General features: G+C 41.9%; 1 protein-coding gene across 2 annotated transcripts; it reads right to left on the reverse strand.

The window, feature by feature from the left end:
- Positions 1 to 6,076: 6,076 nt before the first annotated feature.
- Positions 6,077 to 14,417, reverse strand: pycr1b (pyrroline-5-carboxylate reductase 1b). Of its 2 annotated transcripts, none has more exons than XM_088927440.1 (8): positions 14,365 to 14,417; positions 13,807 to 13,885; positions 12,694 to 12,764; positions 12,050 to 12,229; positions 11,076 to 11,297; positions 9,778 to 9,870; positions 8,247 to 8,410; positions 6,077 to 7,585 (listed from the first exon to the last, which is right to left on the reverse strand). In XM_088927440.1, the coding sequence occupies exons 2-8, from the start codon at positions 13,871 to 13,873 to the stop codon at positions 7,432 to 7,434; spliced, it is 951 nt and encodes a 316-aa protein (XP_088783566.1). In that variant the 5' UTR covers positions 13,874 to 13,885; positions 14,365 to 14,417; the 3' UTR covers positions 6,077 to 7,431. The 2 variants fall into 2 exon arrangements, with proteins under 2 accessions (XP_088783566.1, XP_088783567.1); XM_088927441.1 differs by having other exon boundaries at positions 14,285 to 14,387.
- Positions 14,418 to 17,889: the final 3,472 nt, after the last annotated feature.

Consider the following 17,889-nt stretch of genomic DNA (forward strand, 5'->3'; position numbering starts at 1 on the left):
TCATGAAGGATCTACGCAACTGGCAAAAAGGCTTAAAGGGACCGAGGCCGCATATTTTCCAAAAAGCACATTCTTCCACACCTCCCGAAACTCGCTCTTTAAAGGGACAGTCGGCTCCCCAAACCCGTATCCCCCCCAAAAAAAACAAAACAAAACAACGGACTAACTAGCAGCTGTGGCTTTCGAGACAAGCTGGTGTGTTTCGGCGAATTTGGAATCACCCTGCACCGCTTTTTTTTACATATAGTAAGACAGGTTGAGAAAGCAAATATATATATATCCTCAAGAAAGTTTATTTTTTAAAAGTTGCATTGTTCCCAGATTATAATAGATCGTTATCCTAATGTGTGTTACAAGACACTGCGCGGTACGTGCGATGTGCTAACTTGCCGGAGTTAAGCATTCCTCAGAGCAGTACGCAAGGGAAAGTTTGAAAAATGCGCAGCAAATGGCAAAACAAAATGTTTAACATTCCGCCAGTTTTAGCGGGGTACTAAACGCGCTGGTGGGGGGGGGTTCTTCTCTCGCAAGTGTAACAGTGGGAAACGCGATCCCTCCCGAGTTATACAGAAGTGTGTCCAGCCAGCCAGTGGTTGGCCGGGGGCAGATGTGAACGCGGCTCTGCCGAACAGGGAGGGGGGGTCAAAACGGGACAGCCCACCTGCAAAGCATTTTCGAAGGGGGCTGTCGGAACCTGAGCTCCTTTTTCGGCTCTGTGGTTTGATGGGATCTGCGCACCATAAGCAGAAACATTACAGCACTTCCCAGGAATGTCTTAAAGAGGCAAGCGCCGAACAATAGGCAGAATCGCGGATCCCTGTTCGAGAATGCTGGCGCATGTTCTCGTCAATCTTTCCAAAAAAAAAATGCCGTTTTTATCTTTCAAAGGAGACCGTGCATGTTCTACCCTTCCCACCTTTTTTTTTCTGTGTGATTTCTGGACCACTGTCAAGCGCAACAATTTGTATCTTAAAAAAAACATTTCACAATCATGTCTGTTATCACATGTGGTTTTCATTTTGCGGAGCTGCGCATACACTGGCAAATCACTTGCACAATGTACACGTAGGCAGGGCAGTTTAATGTTAAAGTCTGCGTGACCTCTCTGCTTTTAATAGGTTCGAGGCACGTAAATCCGTGCAATCTAGAACATTTATCGTAGGATATAATATTTGTCTTTAAAAAAGTGAACTACGACACACATTTCTCTTTGGGTCCACACACAAAGCGAAAGCAGATGACTAGTATAATATCCTCATTCTTCTCTTAACTAGTTTTGTTGGAGGGGGAGGGCGGAAGGAGTGGATGTAGGCGTCAATGCAATGACTTAAATTTAGGGATCATTTGGGGGACCGTTCGCCTTTAAAATACAAAGCTGCAATTACATTTTATTCTCCCCAGACACCGGGTTCAGTGAAACTCAATCTTCTTCCTCGCAACCACCGGTCCTACAAGCGCCTGACCCAATTCATTCAATCTGTACAAACCGCGACCATCACCCCCTACAAAGCACAGCCTCGTTGAGAACGAGAAAGCGCGTCTGAGTCGATGCAGGCCTGTCACTCAGTTCTGATTGTTCAAATCCGGCGTGTACTCCACAATACAGTATTTGTCCTGGGCAAAGCAAACCTCACTGGAGTCAAGAACAGTGGTATTTTTTGCTGCCTTAACCAATTTTATCTTTTAAAACTAAGGGCAAGAGAAAATGGGGGAAATGTTCACCCTCTTCACGTTTTCAATCTAAATGTCTAATGTGTTCCTTGTTCCTTTAATTTAAAGACATTTACACACTTCACCTGAAAAACTGCTTATTTACATGATTGTATGCCTTGAGCACTTATATTGATATTTCAAGAACTTGCTGACGCTGTGTACGCAAATGTTCTCTGTAGAATGACAAAAAGCAGATTAATGTTTAACATATGTTAAAACAGATTAATATTAACACATTCAGTGTTTAATATGTCTTTAATAACGATAACACCAGTCTTGTGTTAGAAATGTCAGTTGTTTGGGGGTTTTTTTGTGGAATGATTTCCTGCAAAGGAGGCCCATTCTGCAGTTTTTTTCTTAAGAACAGCTCAGGCAATTTGAGTTTATATCGGAGTAGACGAACTTCACCTACTGATCTTGTTAAGGTTTGAGATTCCTGGGTTCATTCATTTAAGCCTTTTAAGTTTACTTGGGTGCTTTACTGCAGCAGACTGAGTGCATTGCTCAATGTTAACAAGAACAGTGTCTCCCCCCCAGAACTGGAATCTACTGTACCACCAGTTGAAAACCTAGAGGCCCAACCACTACTCCATTCTGCCACAATCATATCACAGGAGCTGTCCTGTGTGCGATCCAAGCTGCTTGTCCAACATGTTTAAAAACCGCTGCATGTCAATCCTGCGTTTTGATGAAATGGTGGCCCACTTACAGGAACAGTATACCCGAGTGCATTGACCACGACTGATTTTAATAGATCTGTATTGATCGCCCGCTAATGTATTCCACGGCAGAGAGCATCAGCCAGGAGTCCTCTGGAGTTCGCTCCACCGTCCATGAAACCGTTACAGCACAGGAGACAGCAGGGGGAAGCGAAAGTGATGATTCACTGTCGCTGGAGGGAAATGGTTTTTACTGGTCGTAAAACCAAGCTAGACCTTCTTCCTCACACAGCCCAGCTGCATCTGCACGATAGTGGATCGAATGGGCTGCCTCTTCTCATTTATTATTTCTGCTAATTTAAATTTAGAGCTTCTGCAGCATGGCCTTGCCGTAAGGTCAGGCGCTGTCTGCAGTGCGCTCCTGCCAGAACTCCAGCAAAAGCCTGATTGGACACGATGTTGCCTTCTGCACTGACCAAAAATATTTCAACATTTTCATTGATAAATGTGAGGTTGCAAAAACCCAAATTCATTGCTAAATGATTGGAAATGTAATGTAATGAAGAACATGTTAACATGAGCGTTTCCGATAAGTCAGTGCCAAAGCAAGAGCAAAATTGCTATGTTAGTATCAAGTGTTGATTTGATCTCTAAGCTGTTTTTTTGAAACACATATTTTGACTGCGTAACTCACAGAGACATAGTGTGTCAGTGAAGTATACAGAATCTCTGACTGTAAGCTTATTTTTTCTGTTCCTTGCACAAAGTAAAAGGTATGTTTTTTCCACCAGATGTCAGACTTGGCCCATTTGAACATAATCAAGCCTGACAATGAACCTGAGGAGCTAAAATTGAAATTTCACGTTTCAAACATGAGTGACATTAGTGAAGATGTCTGGCGTGTGTGATTATTTCACATCATGTGTATTTTGAATGGTTTATATTTTAGATATCCAAACCATCTCAGAGCATTTCTACAACCTGTTGTGGCAATGAGTGAGATGTAAGCATACTGTACAATGTGCTCACATCTGGTTACATTTACATACATGTAGGTCAGTTGCTCAGCTCACAATGGAATAAAGCATTGTCTTAACTTGCTGGAAACAAAGACACAGCAACTGTATGCTGTTAATCAGGAAAAAACTATTATATATCTGTTCACAATTCCAGGTCCCAAATACAACTGAGAGAGCATGCACTGTTATCTATGTAAGATATCACAAAGTGGTAGATTCCTCCAGTAATAGGTTCTAAAGCAACTGTAGAACACAGACTGCACCAAATAAACCACAAAACTAAGAAAGAAGTGAATATTTAGATGTTTTTAAGGACAAAGACGAGAAACACTGAATAAACTCAGTAACTTCAGAATCACACAACTACAGAAGAAAAATTATATTCTTTCTGCATTCGGATCATTTTTATTTCTCTTTTGTGGCATTTAAAAAAACTAACGTCCTTTATAAGCAGTGTGAGGCAGTATGTACTGGCACCCTCTAGTGGCTATCCTCCGTGGCAATTCCTTTGAGAGATCATATCAAAGTTGCTGGCACTGCTCACACACGCCTCTTCTTCTTCTTCCTCCTCCGAATCAAAGGAAGCTCACAAAAGCCTGGCAACATCGACAGGCATAATGAGAAGCAAATGAAAAGGTATTTCAGGCCGACTTATCTAGCTGGAGAGTGCTGCGAGGCAGTGGAGTATAACCTTTTGAATAAAAGAGGGATTACGCCAAGACTTCATTGCCTTGCTGCGACTGTAACAAAAATCCTCAAACACAAACAAACGGAAAGCACTGAAGCCTACTTAAGAGTGTGACTTGTTAGGAAAGAAAATGAGCACAAATCCCGGAGCTTGTCAGCTTTTGATATTTACAGGGCACAGTGCCATTTTAAGGTAAAACCTTTTTTTTTTTACAGAAGTGTCTCATATCTCCCATTCTATTCCACTTCTCTTTATCTAGACATAAGTGATACTCAGAATTGTGAAGTGTGCTTGCTAGTGGCATGCAAGGGAGGCTTCACGGTTTATTTATGTGTGTGAACACATTTTTATTGACAAACAGGGAGATGAGAGGATACTACATACAGTTGTGCACCAAAAAAAATTTGAAAAGAATTATTAAATGCAAGATTGGGACAGTTTCTTCTACTTTGCAGCCCAGTGATTCATCGCTCCAGTCAAACCAAAGCCTCACTGACTTCGGAAGATAACCCATCTGAATCCAATCACCATGGTAGTTTAGTGGTCTGAGTCTGCAGCAAAAAAAGCTGACACCACAAAATGCGCTTCTCTCGATGTCAGAGAGGTGGAGCTCAGGTCCAAATTGGTTTATCACTTGAGAAGCTGCTGAGGTAGCCTAGAGCGGATATGGTTCTTCCTACAGTCCATCTTGGCATCATAATTGAGGACCAGGGTTATTCTGTGACTAGGGATATGTATGACATTCGACAGATCTCATTATCCCCCATCATTGTCACAGCAAGGTGTAACCAGTGCACACTGAGAAGTATGGCAGCAAACGACTTTGCCAAGTTCAGTTTTTAACATTCAACGTTGGCCCACTTCAATATTTAGCATTTTAGTGACAACTGACCAGTGGTAAATGACAAGGCACTGTCAAGCTTACATACAGCAACATAATTATTCAGCTCAAATCATCTACTGTATCATGTAATCAGTTTCCAAGCTGGTTATTTAAGGATTTCTCCAAAGTGTTTTGAACCGTGTTCCCCTGCTATAGACTCTTTTTGCATTGAATTTTAAATAAGTGCAATACTGCAGTTTTTAAAGATACTATAGAGGAAGTCAGCAATACTGATTCCAGGACTTAAACCTACATTACTGTGAAAGCCGGCAGTCTGTTTTAATCAAAAACGCATTCACAAGCAAAACACATTCTGTACACCTTAAAAGGACAAAGTACTTTTTCAAAGAAGCATTCTGTAGTTAGCATTAAAACTGGAAAGAACTGACAAAAATATTCTGGACCACAAAAGGACAAGTGTTTCAGTCAACTGATAGAAGATGACACACTGGTAATCTGATTGAGGTCAGTTCTTAAAGCTTGTTTAACGCTTGCTTCTTGCAATTTCTGGCCCTAGAAGGAAAAGCACATCTAACAAGAGGGCTTGTGACATGTGAGGTTTAAAAGTCCCAACTGTCCTCCGTATTATCAAGTGGCAGTTTGAGGCCAGATGGGCTTCATTCTGCCTGGGAAATTTATGAATGTCCATTACAAGCACTTAGCAGGTATGCTTCTACAGTACTGTTCTGCCTGGGATGACACAACGGTGAACCTGAAGTTGAAAATAAAAACACCAAGCATAACCTGGCACTCGCTTTTAAGAAGCTTAAAAATCAAGGAGCCAGTTCTGAAAAATCAAGAGGCTTTGGGCTAATCCAATTAACCATTCAATTCAACGAATGCCAATTATTTTTGAATGCACAGGTGGCAGTGATGTGCAGACATTCAGTAAGGTTTATGCGGAACATCTCCTTACAAATAATACCTTGAAGATCACAAGAGCACTTTCGACGTGTAGAAGGGTTCTGTTTAAATGTAGAATTTGCTTATTCAATAAGTGGGAACTGAGATGTTGGTTTTAAATGTTAATTGGAAGTACTTACTCCTGTCCAGAGAGAGTAAAAAAAAAAGAAGCCTTGATTGTCATTTAAAAAGAATTGCTCATATAAAACTGTTCAGTTTTTAAAATCTCTTTAATCTGCCAAATAAAACATGTCAGTGAGACACTTCAGAATTGGCCAAATTTGAGATCCCTTTGTATACATAATACATAGTTTTACTTGTAACAAAAAATATTCTACTACACATTCTGTAACATAAAATGAAATGATTATTAACACTTTCCACTTAGCACTTTTAAGTGCAGCAAGCTTTATGTTGACAAAACTTAAATTTCATGACCGACATACTACTGGTTCTTTAATGCTGTTTCTTGTACCCATTTCATTTCTCTTTGGATATAAACTGCAAAGCAAGAAGCAGTGTAAACGGTAACAATGCAGAGATGACTGAGATTTAGTGTGCTTTATTTTTCAAAATCAAGGCTTGTTTTTTTTCCTGTGTATATATAAAAAAATATAAAACTACAAAAAATATGCATTAAATTGAAGCAGTAAAGCATGTTGTCAAGAGGACATGCCTGTGTGAAGTTCGCACTAATTATCTTTCTGGATACAGTCTTGCAATCACCAGATTTTTGCTTTTCACTTTTTAACCCCAATTCATCTCTGCAGACTGGTGCTCTCAATGTCTAACGCAGGATTTCGAAACTTGCTTGCAACACATGTGATGCATGGTGGATCATTGCAAATTGACAGCCTTTTTGATGATGTGTAAAACAAAGGCTGTAGTGCCAAATTTATTCCATGGTACACTGCATGACATGCTGTGGCTTTGAACAAATTTCACTTCCTGTGGAAGTACAAAAGTGGGACTTCTTTAAAAAGAGAATGTAGTACCCCAAAGTCCTTATTTTACATCCCTAGATCAAATATCTAATAAAAATCATAAAACCGGATGTAACAAAGACTGATCCACACTATGGCCCTTCCACAGGCGGCATAACTCGCTAAGGACATGATGGTTTTCATCACAGTACACTTCATGATTTCTGTTGACCAAGAGTATTCATACCAAAAGAGTTTGGTACTTTCAGGGCACAATGAAAACAGGAAACGTTTCTGACAGGATAATGTGTGCCCCCCCCCCCCCCTCGGAAAAAAAACAGTAAATAAAAAAATGGAAAAAAAACTAAAACAAGATGTCTAATGCAGAAAACTTTTCATCCCGAAACAACACGTGCTACAATTGCTAGCTGCAAAATTTAGCCTCATCTAAAAGAGGGATCTGGCTGTTGTTGCACCTCCCCCAGTTTATGTTCTGACTTCAGTGTCCTCACTACCTCTGCAAGAGGCTCTCGTGTGAAGAAAGGACCGCTGGCTTTGACAAGCACTTCTGTTGCCAAGGTAATGGCAGGCGAAGTCGCCACCTGACGTTCTCCCCGGCACCCGCGGCCCGCAGGCTGTCCGCTCAGTGCTTCTTGGTGCCTGGGTGCTTGTTATTGAAGAGGTTGAGCCCGGCCTTGGCTCCCATCTGGGGCGACTGCTGGCGGACCTTGTCCAGCGTGGTCTTCTTGATGGCGGCTGGGGAGATCTGCTCCTGGTCAGCCAGGGTCTGCAGCTCCCTAAAGGGCCCCATGGGTCAAGCACAGAGACATGGGTCAAAGCTGCTCCAGCATTCAGGCAACGTCAGGGTAATGACAAGGGTTCTGTACTCGTATGACGCAAACGTCTCTTCCACATCGAGCAGAATGAACTGTAGTGAAATATCTACGGGCTCACAAGGACATAACAAGCTGCTGTTTTATCAACACATTTAAAGTTAAAAGACGAATACCCTCAACAATTGAGATGGAACCCATTCGCCTTTAAAATATCATCTATTCATGCCATCTGCTGGTAGAATTACAGCATAACAAACCCGAAGCATGGGAAGATTTTTTTTCTTGTGTATATTTGTTAAGCCTCACTCATGGAAGCCCAATTAGGGTGATAGAAATAAGAATCCGGTTGCTGAAAACTGCTACTTTAAATTTTAACTAAAATAATAATTATTTTCAGCATAAAGGTTCACATTAAGGTCCTGAAGAAAAGCTTTCCATCTGTCAATATAAAAATAATATTGAATTTAAAAAAATAAAAGAGGAGAAAAGATTTTTGGTCCGTTAATGGCGCTTACATCAAATTGTTGAGGAGATGAGCTGCGAGCTGCTTCTTCCGTCATCAGCAAGTGGTTATACACAAAAAAAAAGCATCCCTCGGTTACCTAGGCAACAAGTGCTGTACCTGGTCCTGATGCAAGACGCCTCTACTGCATTGATGAGCAGGCTGCGGAATCCGCCACTCTCTAGAAAGTGCAGGGCGTGGATGGTGGCGCCGCCGGGTGAGCACACATTATCTTTCAGCTGGCCGGGGTGCTGCTCCGAATCCAGCAGCATCTTAGCAGCTCCCTAAGAGCAGCACACAGGAAAGACAGTGAGTGGAATGAGGACACAGAGGGCAGAAGTTACAGGGAGACACTGCAAAATTTTACCCAAGTGCCCAAGAGCGAGATTTTAAGTAATAACTGAAAAACAGAGCCATGTAAATAACAGCAGAGGTTATTTTACTTAGGTTAATGGGAGATTCAGAAGCTTCATCCAGCCAAGAATCGGAACCAGGAACCGAATATGATGGAAAAAGTTAAATTATTTCTTAACGATGTTGTGCAAATACATAGTTCAGAATCTCTCTGTTGCATGAATATTTCTTCCCAGTGGGTTTTCCTGTGGACTTATGGACCTGTGGAGATTAATTTCCTTGCAACTTTCTCTGTGCTGGAAGGGCTGAACAGGCCAAACCCCTAAAACACAATGAATGTTGTGCCTCAAACTAACATGCCATCCTCCATGTTGTCCATCTCTCTCCCTCCAACACACTCCAGGGTAAAACAGTTTAATCTGGAAAAGGAGATGCCCAGGGATACAACCGACACTTTACAATGCCCCTGGTGCTGCACTGCTGTCCATAGCTCAATGCCATGTTAAACTAATCTGACCCCAAAACATATCTTTGTCCTATCTTTCTTATATAGTCACAATTATTTACAAAGGCCTTTTTGGAAGATTAAACTACATTTTCTGGTGCAGTCCTTTACATTTTACTCGCTTTGTATCCTATTTTTTTATCCTAGGGTAAGGTTTTCTTCGAGTACAACAAACTCTAAGAGGCATTGACAGAGGGAACCATAATTGAAAGCCTGTGGAAATTAGTTTAAACTTGAAGTGAAAAGATTACATGGAATTCGAAAACAAGAACAAGAGACACTTTTGTTACAGTAAGGGTGGTGGGAGTTTGGAGTAAGTTACTTAGCTGTACTGGTGAAGTCAACAGCCAAGAAAGGACTGGGTGAGATCACCTGACCAATTAGCTACTAGTAACCAATTGAGCTGGAAGGACTTAACAGCTCCTTACATTTCTAACCTTTTTTACTTTCTTATGAAAGTAGGGATTCTGAAATGATGTTTAAAAACTCAAATAAATTAAAATGGTTAAGACCTGTAGTTATCTGGAATTTACTGTTTTCTGTAAATATAACAGTTTAGATGCTAACGTCCCGAGAGAATGTGTGGAAAAGTAAGTTAAAAAAATTCAGTTGTAAGCACAACTTCAGGTGTTGTTCATGGTCTTTAAACCTTTATTATCTTGTTAATTAGGGGTGGAATACATCCTTAAGCAAACATTCTCTAACTAATAAAAATAAATGATAAAACTTCTGCTTCATGGCAGATCAAAGCTGTTGTTTAAATGTGCTTTTTTTGGTGCCCATATCACTAACCAGTAGGGCCTGAGCCCCAAGTCGGACTGCCAGTCGTCTGGGGAGCCCCATTTTCACCCCACCGTCTGCCAGGGCATCGAGAGCTGTGAATGCCTGGAAAGAAAAAAGGACAGGCCATCAAAACAATGAACAGAACATGAAAACCGGATGGAGAAACACACAGGGAAAACAGTCACCGAGAGAAAGCTTCATTTCACATACAGTAAAGCTTATCATGCGGTCTTATTTGTAATCCCTGTTTCCCCACAACTAAAGGAAACCACACATGTTGTTCTGCTTACAGTACACCGACTCCACATTTTTCAAAAGGGAAACATTCTTTAAATGTCACTCATGAAGCAAATGTTTGTTAAAAATGAATTTACCACTGATTGGGGGCAATAATTAGAGACACATGACATCAAAATTGCTTTAAAAATAGGAAAAAAAGGCTTACACATAAGGAGTGTAAAATATCTATTACACTAATGAGTGCTAATTAAAACAAACAAACATACAGCATTAAGAAACAATACTCAGAAGCAGACCTCACATCAGATGGCTGATGTTCTACGACCGATGGAGGATGTATAGTACAGTCTAGTGAGCTGAAGTAAATAAACAGTACAAGGATGTGGACTGGCGTGCATTTTTGAAGGAAAAAAAATCACTAAACATGCAGAATAAAGGTTATACATGTTTCAAATGGGTAGATGTGAAAATTCGCGAATCGAACATTTGTCAGAGGAGGAGTCAGCGTGCCGCCTCTTTGCAACTCAGCTGCTTATGTGAATAAACGTAGTAAAGCTTAAAAATGAATCCCCAACAAAGCCAAGTACCAGAAAAGGAGTCGGCCTTTAACAGCTGAAGTAAATGTAAATAACTGTGGAAGTCTGCTGGAGAAGGAGCAAGCTAACAGACTTCCAAGAGTACGATGCGTCTGTCCACAGTCAACACCCCAGTGGGCCCCAGTCCTGGTCCCAGTGACCTGCTGGTTTTCATTCCAGCCCACCTTCATTAAAGCATCGAAGCCTTAATTGATGCAAGAAGTTATATATACTTTATATATAGTTATATCTTTCTTCAGGTGGTTAAAGCTCCGGCATGATTTAGAGCAAAGAGTTTACATTAATATGATTATTCTGAGCTCCGTAAAGGGTCTGACTGTGAAGCTGAGGGCTCAACTGGAATAAAACACCAACAGGCGTGGTGGTCACCAGGACAGGGATGGGGGGGCCACCGCCCAAAAACGATCGAGGAAAACGGGCCTAGATCTCGAGACCCGCCCTCCCCGGGCCAGGCGAGACGGGCTCCCTCACATAGGCTGGGCCGCTCCCACTGAGTCCCGTCACGGCGTCGATCAGATCCTCCTCCACCTCAGTGCAGAAGCCCACGCTGGCCATCAGCTGCTCCAGGAGCCGCCCGTCCTCCACCTCGGCGTGGGTGCCGGTCGCGTACACCGTGGCCCCCTCTCGCACCACCACGGGGGTGTTGGTCATGATGCGCATCACCCGCGGCTCCTGGCGGTGCTGCAGCAGCTTCTGTGAGGAGCAGAGAAACGCGGCGTCGGTTACAGGGAGGGCCGGAGCCTGTCTGACGAGGGCCGAGGGAATTTAGACACCCGCTTAATCCACCCGGCTTCTAACTCCTTCGTCCAGTTCAGGGGTACAGGGGAGCCTGGCAAGCAACAGGTGCGGGGGAGGATACACCCTGGATGGGACACCTGAGATTCACCCCCACTTGCTTAACAAAAGAAAATAAGATGCTGTCAGGGAGGATTAAGGTTTATTCCATGCTGAAAACAGAGGAAAAGAAACACAAGCTCCACAGCCAAAATGTTGTGTTTCTTCTCTTTTCAGCATGGAATAAACTTCTACTTGTTCCTTTGCAGCCTACGCATACCTCTTTAAAATCAGCACTCACAGCTTACCTTGTTAATGAACCTTCCACGAAAAACAAGGTTAATTTCATTTCTGGACACATTTTCTAGAACCAGTCCAATATAGCTAAGCCATATTCTCTAATCCTTAAATCAAATCATCTTGAAACTAAATTTGACAAGCTAAGTGTTCAGAGTAAACATTCACAGAGTTATGTCACGGAAGAAACTAAAGACTTTGCGTCTCTGAGCTGCTCCGTTAAGACACAAAACATTACAATAAAACCTCCTGCAAAGACAGACTTCAGCCTTTAATTTTCACATTCAAATCCCACCATCCCCGTCGATATACAGTGCGGCTTCAATGACAGAAAATGAACATGTGTAAATCTGAGAGGCAGGCCCCACACTCACCTTCTCGATCGAGCTGATGGTGACACCTGCTGCACAGGACACTATCAGGTGTCTCTGCTGTATGTCCGGTCCGATCTCATCCAGGACGAAGGGGATGATGTGGGGTTTCACAGCTAGGAACAGGACGTCGCTGTTGTTCACAGTCTCCTTGTTGCTGGTTGTGAAATTTACCCCCAGTTTCTTAAGAAAAGAAAAAAAACTGCTGTCAGGGAGGATTAAATCCATTATGTCTGCAACCACTCACAATTCATTTAAAAAAAAATCAATCAACATTATGAAAGTCTCAGCGTCTGAAAAACTATGTATTACACGTGCATTTTTATACACTATCCAATTAACAACTTTCTGTGCCATTAATACAGTATTCCAGAAAGTTTAAGTTGACATGCTTTCCTACTATTCTCATTTTATATTGAAAAACTTTTTTGTACGGGGGGTGGAAGGTGTCTATGTTTGTTTTCAAAACAAGATATTCGGGTTGTTGTTTTTTTTCTGAGTGATGCCATCACAAACTTCCCAACAACCACCCTGTGCTAAAACTGGCAGCTCCCACTGGCAGCTCCCCCCCTGCAGTTAACATCTCTGCTTACTGCTCTTTTACACAACAGCACCTACGTTTTTGGCCAATCCTTCCTGGCCCTTACCCTCAGTCCGGACACTGTCGGTAGATCTGTGTCCGGAGAGCTGGCGGTGATCTTGTGAGTGGCAATGACACCTGGGAAAGATTCGAGGCACAGAAGCAAGACCAAAAAGCATTTGACTCCAGGGACACTCCATAGAACAAATTTAAAGCCGTTTACAACACAATATGCTCTACAAGACAAGAGTCATTATTACATAAAAGGAACACAGATATAATAAAGGTGCCTTTTTAAAGTACCTTATTAAAATGCTTAGTACATATTGTACATTTGCATATTTTCATTTTCAGAAGAGGCCCCACACATTAACTCTGCAGGGGTTTGTAAAATGTATTAGATGTAACAAATAGTACAGAATCGACAACAGGTGCCCTGCATATTATGGCGGGTGAAATGTGGGGTAACGGTCAGGGCTCTGGACTCTTGATCAGATCACTGGATGGCTCTGCTGTACCACTGAGCAAGGGACTTTGCCCAGGCTGTCCCAGCAAAGCCAGCTCTTGAAACACCGATCAATAATAGTCAATGTCCGGAAACAGGCAATAGGCATCTCTGTAAATTGTTCTGTCTTAAAAATGTTGGTCAAATTATTCTTATTAATAACAATGTACGGCAGTGGTTAGCACAGGGACCCTGGGGTGCTTGTATGGTTCTCTCTATGTCTGCATGAGCTTCTTCCAGGTTCTCTGGTTTCCTCCCACGGTCCAAAGACATGCTGGTAGGTTAATCAGCTTCTGGGAGAAACTGGCCCTGGTGTGAGAGTGTGTGCATGTCTGTGTCTGTGTGTGTGTGTGTCTGCCCTGCGATGGACTGGCATCCCATCCAGGGTGTATCCTGCCTTTGCTTGCCCATTGCTTGCTGGGATAGGCTCTGGCTCCCACCCGACTCTGTTATCAGATAAAGCGGTTGGAAAAGTTGTGGGTGGGTGGAGAGAATAACACCGTAAAGTCGTTTTATTAATATTGTAAATTAAAAACAATGACCGAGTCTCCACTACTGTGGTGCTTTTCCCGTAGGGCGATGCATTTATCAGTTTAAGGCACTATTAATGAATCAACGCGCCGTCTGCGGAACAGCACTCCCACAGGACATCTCCGGAAGCGGTCCTCGCCTCACCTGCTGCTGTGAACCCCTTGACCAGCGCGTGGGCCAGCTGGCCCGCTCCAATGAACCCCACACTCATTTCAGCGAACCCCTGCAAAACAGCGGTAGCAATACGAATCACGTTCTCGTATTCGACATGCAAAGCGCGGAATCTCTCCATCATGCAACACACGAATCCGTACAAACGATTCTTTTTCTTACAGTACGAGATCTGTACATATTGTAGGCACAATGCTTTTTTTTCCCAGAAAGAGCACACAATTTTAGATGATGCAGCCCCGTTATTAATATTTACGTCGGCAGGCTTCATACCGGAGTAGTGTTTTAAAAAGAGACACTTCTGCATAAATGACACAGTGTACTATAATCTCCAGTGTATAAATGCCATAATGCCCTTTGCTGTTGTACAGATTCACATTCTGAAAATATTTCCGGGAGAAAACTGGTGCCGGTTGAATACGTTTTAGACAGCCCTCGTTTAACCGCTTACCTGAGCAGTGCTTAAATCCTACAGGCAGCAATTTCACAACCTTCAATCTACTTTCTTCTGATAAAACAAGACATATTTACCTTGTCAACGTGGCTTCCTAAATGTGAGTCCCACGTGTTACGGGAAATCAGGTTTGAGTGACAGGCCCGGGGACCAATGAGTGGTAAGTTTCGAGGATGACCGGCCAATCACAGCAAAGCCGACCCAGAATGCACAGTTACAGGAGCGGATCGTAAAACCAGCTCCTCATTGCATCATGCCCGAGATCTTTAAAGATCACAAAAAAAAGATAAAAGGAAAGGTCACATCGTAGGATTTTTTCTAGGCACATAAAAATCCTTGTAGACCGTCTTTACCAAGATTTTAAAGTAATAAATGTGGTGTACAAACCTAAGTGTAACAATTAGAGGAGCTACATATTCTTGCTCAACACGTTTGACTCGGTAACACTCCCCAAACATGATCAGAGAGAGAAAAGAACAATGCGTTTGATTTAGGGCCAAAAGGCAATGCAGTTCTGGAATTCAGATTCTGCACTGATACGCTGTTCACTATTCTGATTCGTATTTTAGTTTCAGCTTTATTTCGAAAGGCACAATTATAAAAAAGCTCGTATTGCCTACATATAGATGTATTCATCTATGGAATCTATTGGATTTCAGTCCGCTCTTCTTGGATGCAGATGGTTCACTCAGACTTCTACAGCAAAATGCACTACAGTAAATGCAATGCAGTAAAATGTATCCAGTATAAATGGTAATCTTGGCAAATGAGAACTTGTTCTCAACATGTCTGATTAAATTAACGATTAAGTAGCACGATCACTACAAAAAGGGGACATTGAATTCACTACGTATGATGCTTAAAGATTCTATTGCTAACTCATTGGTTTTAGTTTCAATAATTTACTGATGCAGTCTGTGTTTCTCCCTTTCAGCTGAGGAGTGCTCTTTACACAAAAATGGCAGTAATGTCTGTCTCTCACAGCTACAGGTGGAGAAAGGCAGCAGGTGTGAGGGATTTGGGGATTTTTTTTCCTTGTTTAATTCTCTCCCTGAGAAGGGAAAGCATCAGAGACCCAAAGGTCAAGTTTCCTGACAGCTGAGAAGAGTCTTAAAGCTTAAAGTGAGACATTCCAGCCATAGTAGTCTTTCCAATGTCAACTCCCTAGTTACTCAGCGAGCAACCTGTGCTGTCTCAGGAATTCACCAGAAGGGACCAGGGTTGGACCTGAAGGTCTGTCTCATAAATGGCATGAACAAGGAATTTAAACATTCCTCCACATTCCTATGCATGCTTCAAACAGCTTCCTAAATGTTGCGGAGAAGCACTGCAAGTAAGCAGAACAATCAATTGTATTTATTCTTCATAAAACGAAGTGATCCAGTTTCGTGGGTTATTTAATGGAAAAATCTCTAACAGGAGTAATTTCCTTCAAAAGGTACAAACTAGCACCGGACATCTTGGTGGCTGACGGAAATAGTTCATTACTCATTCTCAGTAACACTTTGATAAAGATCGTAGTGCTCAAGCTGAACATTTCTCTCCTGATAAGTTTGCACTGACTCACAGAGCTGCCTCTTGTGTTAACTGATGACTCAGTTCATACTGGATTAAAATGAACTGATGAAGAAGTGTCTCTTCTTATTGAATGTAATTGCATGCATTTCTGGAATTGTTTCCATACTGCACATCTAAATATATACTGTAGCTCCTTCAGATGTTCTTCATCCTCTGACAGCTGTCTTATGGATCTGACTGGCACCTGTGCACACAAAAAGGAGAGGGAGAGCTCTCAGTACTTCAGACATGCTATACATTCAGAGGGTTCAGCTTTTACTCAGCCTTGATCTGCTGAAGGGTGTGTGCTAGAGGTTTTATTGCCATCTGTATCTCTCCATTCACAATATCTTCACTTATCTGCAGACAGAAAAAGATCATAGTGGGTTTTTTTTACTTGCTAGTGAGAAGATGACACACCGAAGGCACTGATAAATTCCTAAGCAGCTCCACACCACAGTCTTATACTGTTTTTACCACCTCTACACCGATGTTTTGTATCATGCTTTAACAAGACTCTGGCTTGTTGTTGTTCTGTGATAAATCACAGAAAATGTTTCTGACTGCAGAGAGGCCATGCAAAAACTGTCTAAAGCAGAGCTACTCAACTTGCAGCCCCCAGTCTACTCCACTGCAGAATTTAGATGTGACGAGCCCTTTAATTGCTATATTGTTTACAGGGTAATTAAGGATCCTGTTGTTGCAAGATTCTGGTATGGAGTTAGTAGTGTAGACACTGCAGGCTGAGTAGCCTTGGTCTTGTGCATCGTGTTCAGTTCTGTTCATAACAAATTATAAAACAGACACAGCGGTATGGAAGACATACTGTACAAGTAAGAAGACACAAAAGTAGACAAGTGCCAGGACTTAAAATATGAAGCACAGACAGATTAAGGGGTGCATGATTCTGTACAAGCATGAGGAAGAACACCCATAGCGATTGAAACTGTCTGTTTGCATTGTGTATCTGTTATTATTTTTTAAGACTGGCAGGGCACAAGAATCTGGTTCATGTGTCCATTCATTGACTGTGAGGTTTCTAATTCACCTCTCTGCCTGTCTGTTACCAAACCCAGAAGTTTAAGAATCAATGTTGTTTTACCGTGATGTCAAATTTTTTTAAATACTGTAGATGCCACATCTAACTTACAGTACAAGAGACTCAAACAGAGCAAAACCATAATTAAAGCAGTAGCAAAGATCAGCGATTCAGGAGTGGGTGGTTATGTATATGTATAGCTTGGATATGATGTGCTAGAACTGATTCAGGAAAATAGAATCAACATGCATTTAAAGTGTATACTTAATGGTAGGATTTTATCCAGAGTTACAGTTTTCTATTTCCTATATGGAACTCACTGATGCAAGTGTGCTTTCTGAAGCAGATTACGCCAAGGTGCTTTGTTCCAGAATGTTGGAACCACCTGGGATCCAAGCCCACAGACCTCCAATCAGGACTCTAGAACGTACAGATCTCTAAGCACCACTACACGCTGGCATCCTTTTCCTTTTGGATAAAGAGTGGCACCTGTCGGCTTGCCCTCCAAGGGACTGGTATCCCATTCAAGGTACAGTATATCGTGCCTTTCGCCCTTTGCTTGCAGTGATAGGCACCAGCTGCCCCATGACCTTAAATTGGATGAAGCAAAGAGAAAATGGATGAATGGAACAGTCATCTTAAAATTTGTTCCCTGTTTGGGTCTACAATTGGTCACTGCACAGAACATTTTACCATACTGGCTACCTATGGTATCATAATCACCCATTTGGAGAAGGACATTCTCTGTCAAAAAAAAAAAACAGTCTTTATTTCTGTCAAGTTTTGTCTTTCACACTAAGGCTGGCTAGTTACCTACCCTTCTCAATGCAACAGAAAACAGGCTTCGGCTAAAATAATTTATGTATAAAATACGTACTGTATGTGTATGTTTGACATTCTTGTTTTCAGCTTTAATTCAGCTCTGGTTACAGCGTTATTGTTGTGTGATTATTTATTGTTATGGCAATGGAATTTATTTCTCTATTCATTATTGTGGCGCAGTGCA

The sequence above is a fragment of the Atractosteus spatula genome, chromosome 11 (assembly GCF_055471065.1).
Source record: "Atractosteus spatula isolate fAtrSpa1 chromosome 11, fAtrSpa1.hap1, whole genome shotgun sequence".
Lineage (NCBI taxonomy): Eukaryota > Metazoa > Chordata > Actinopteri > Semionotiformes > Lepisosteidae > Atractosteus > Atractosteus spatula.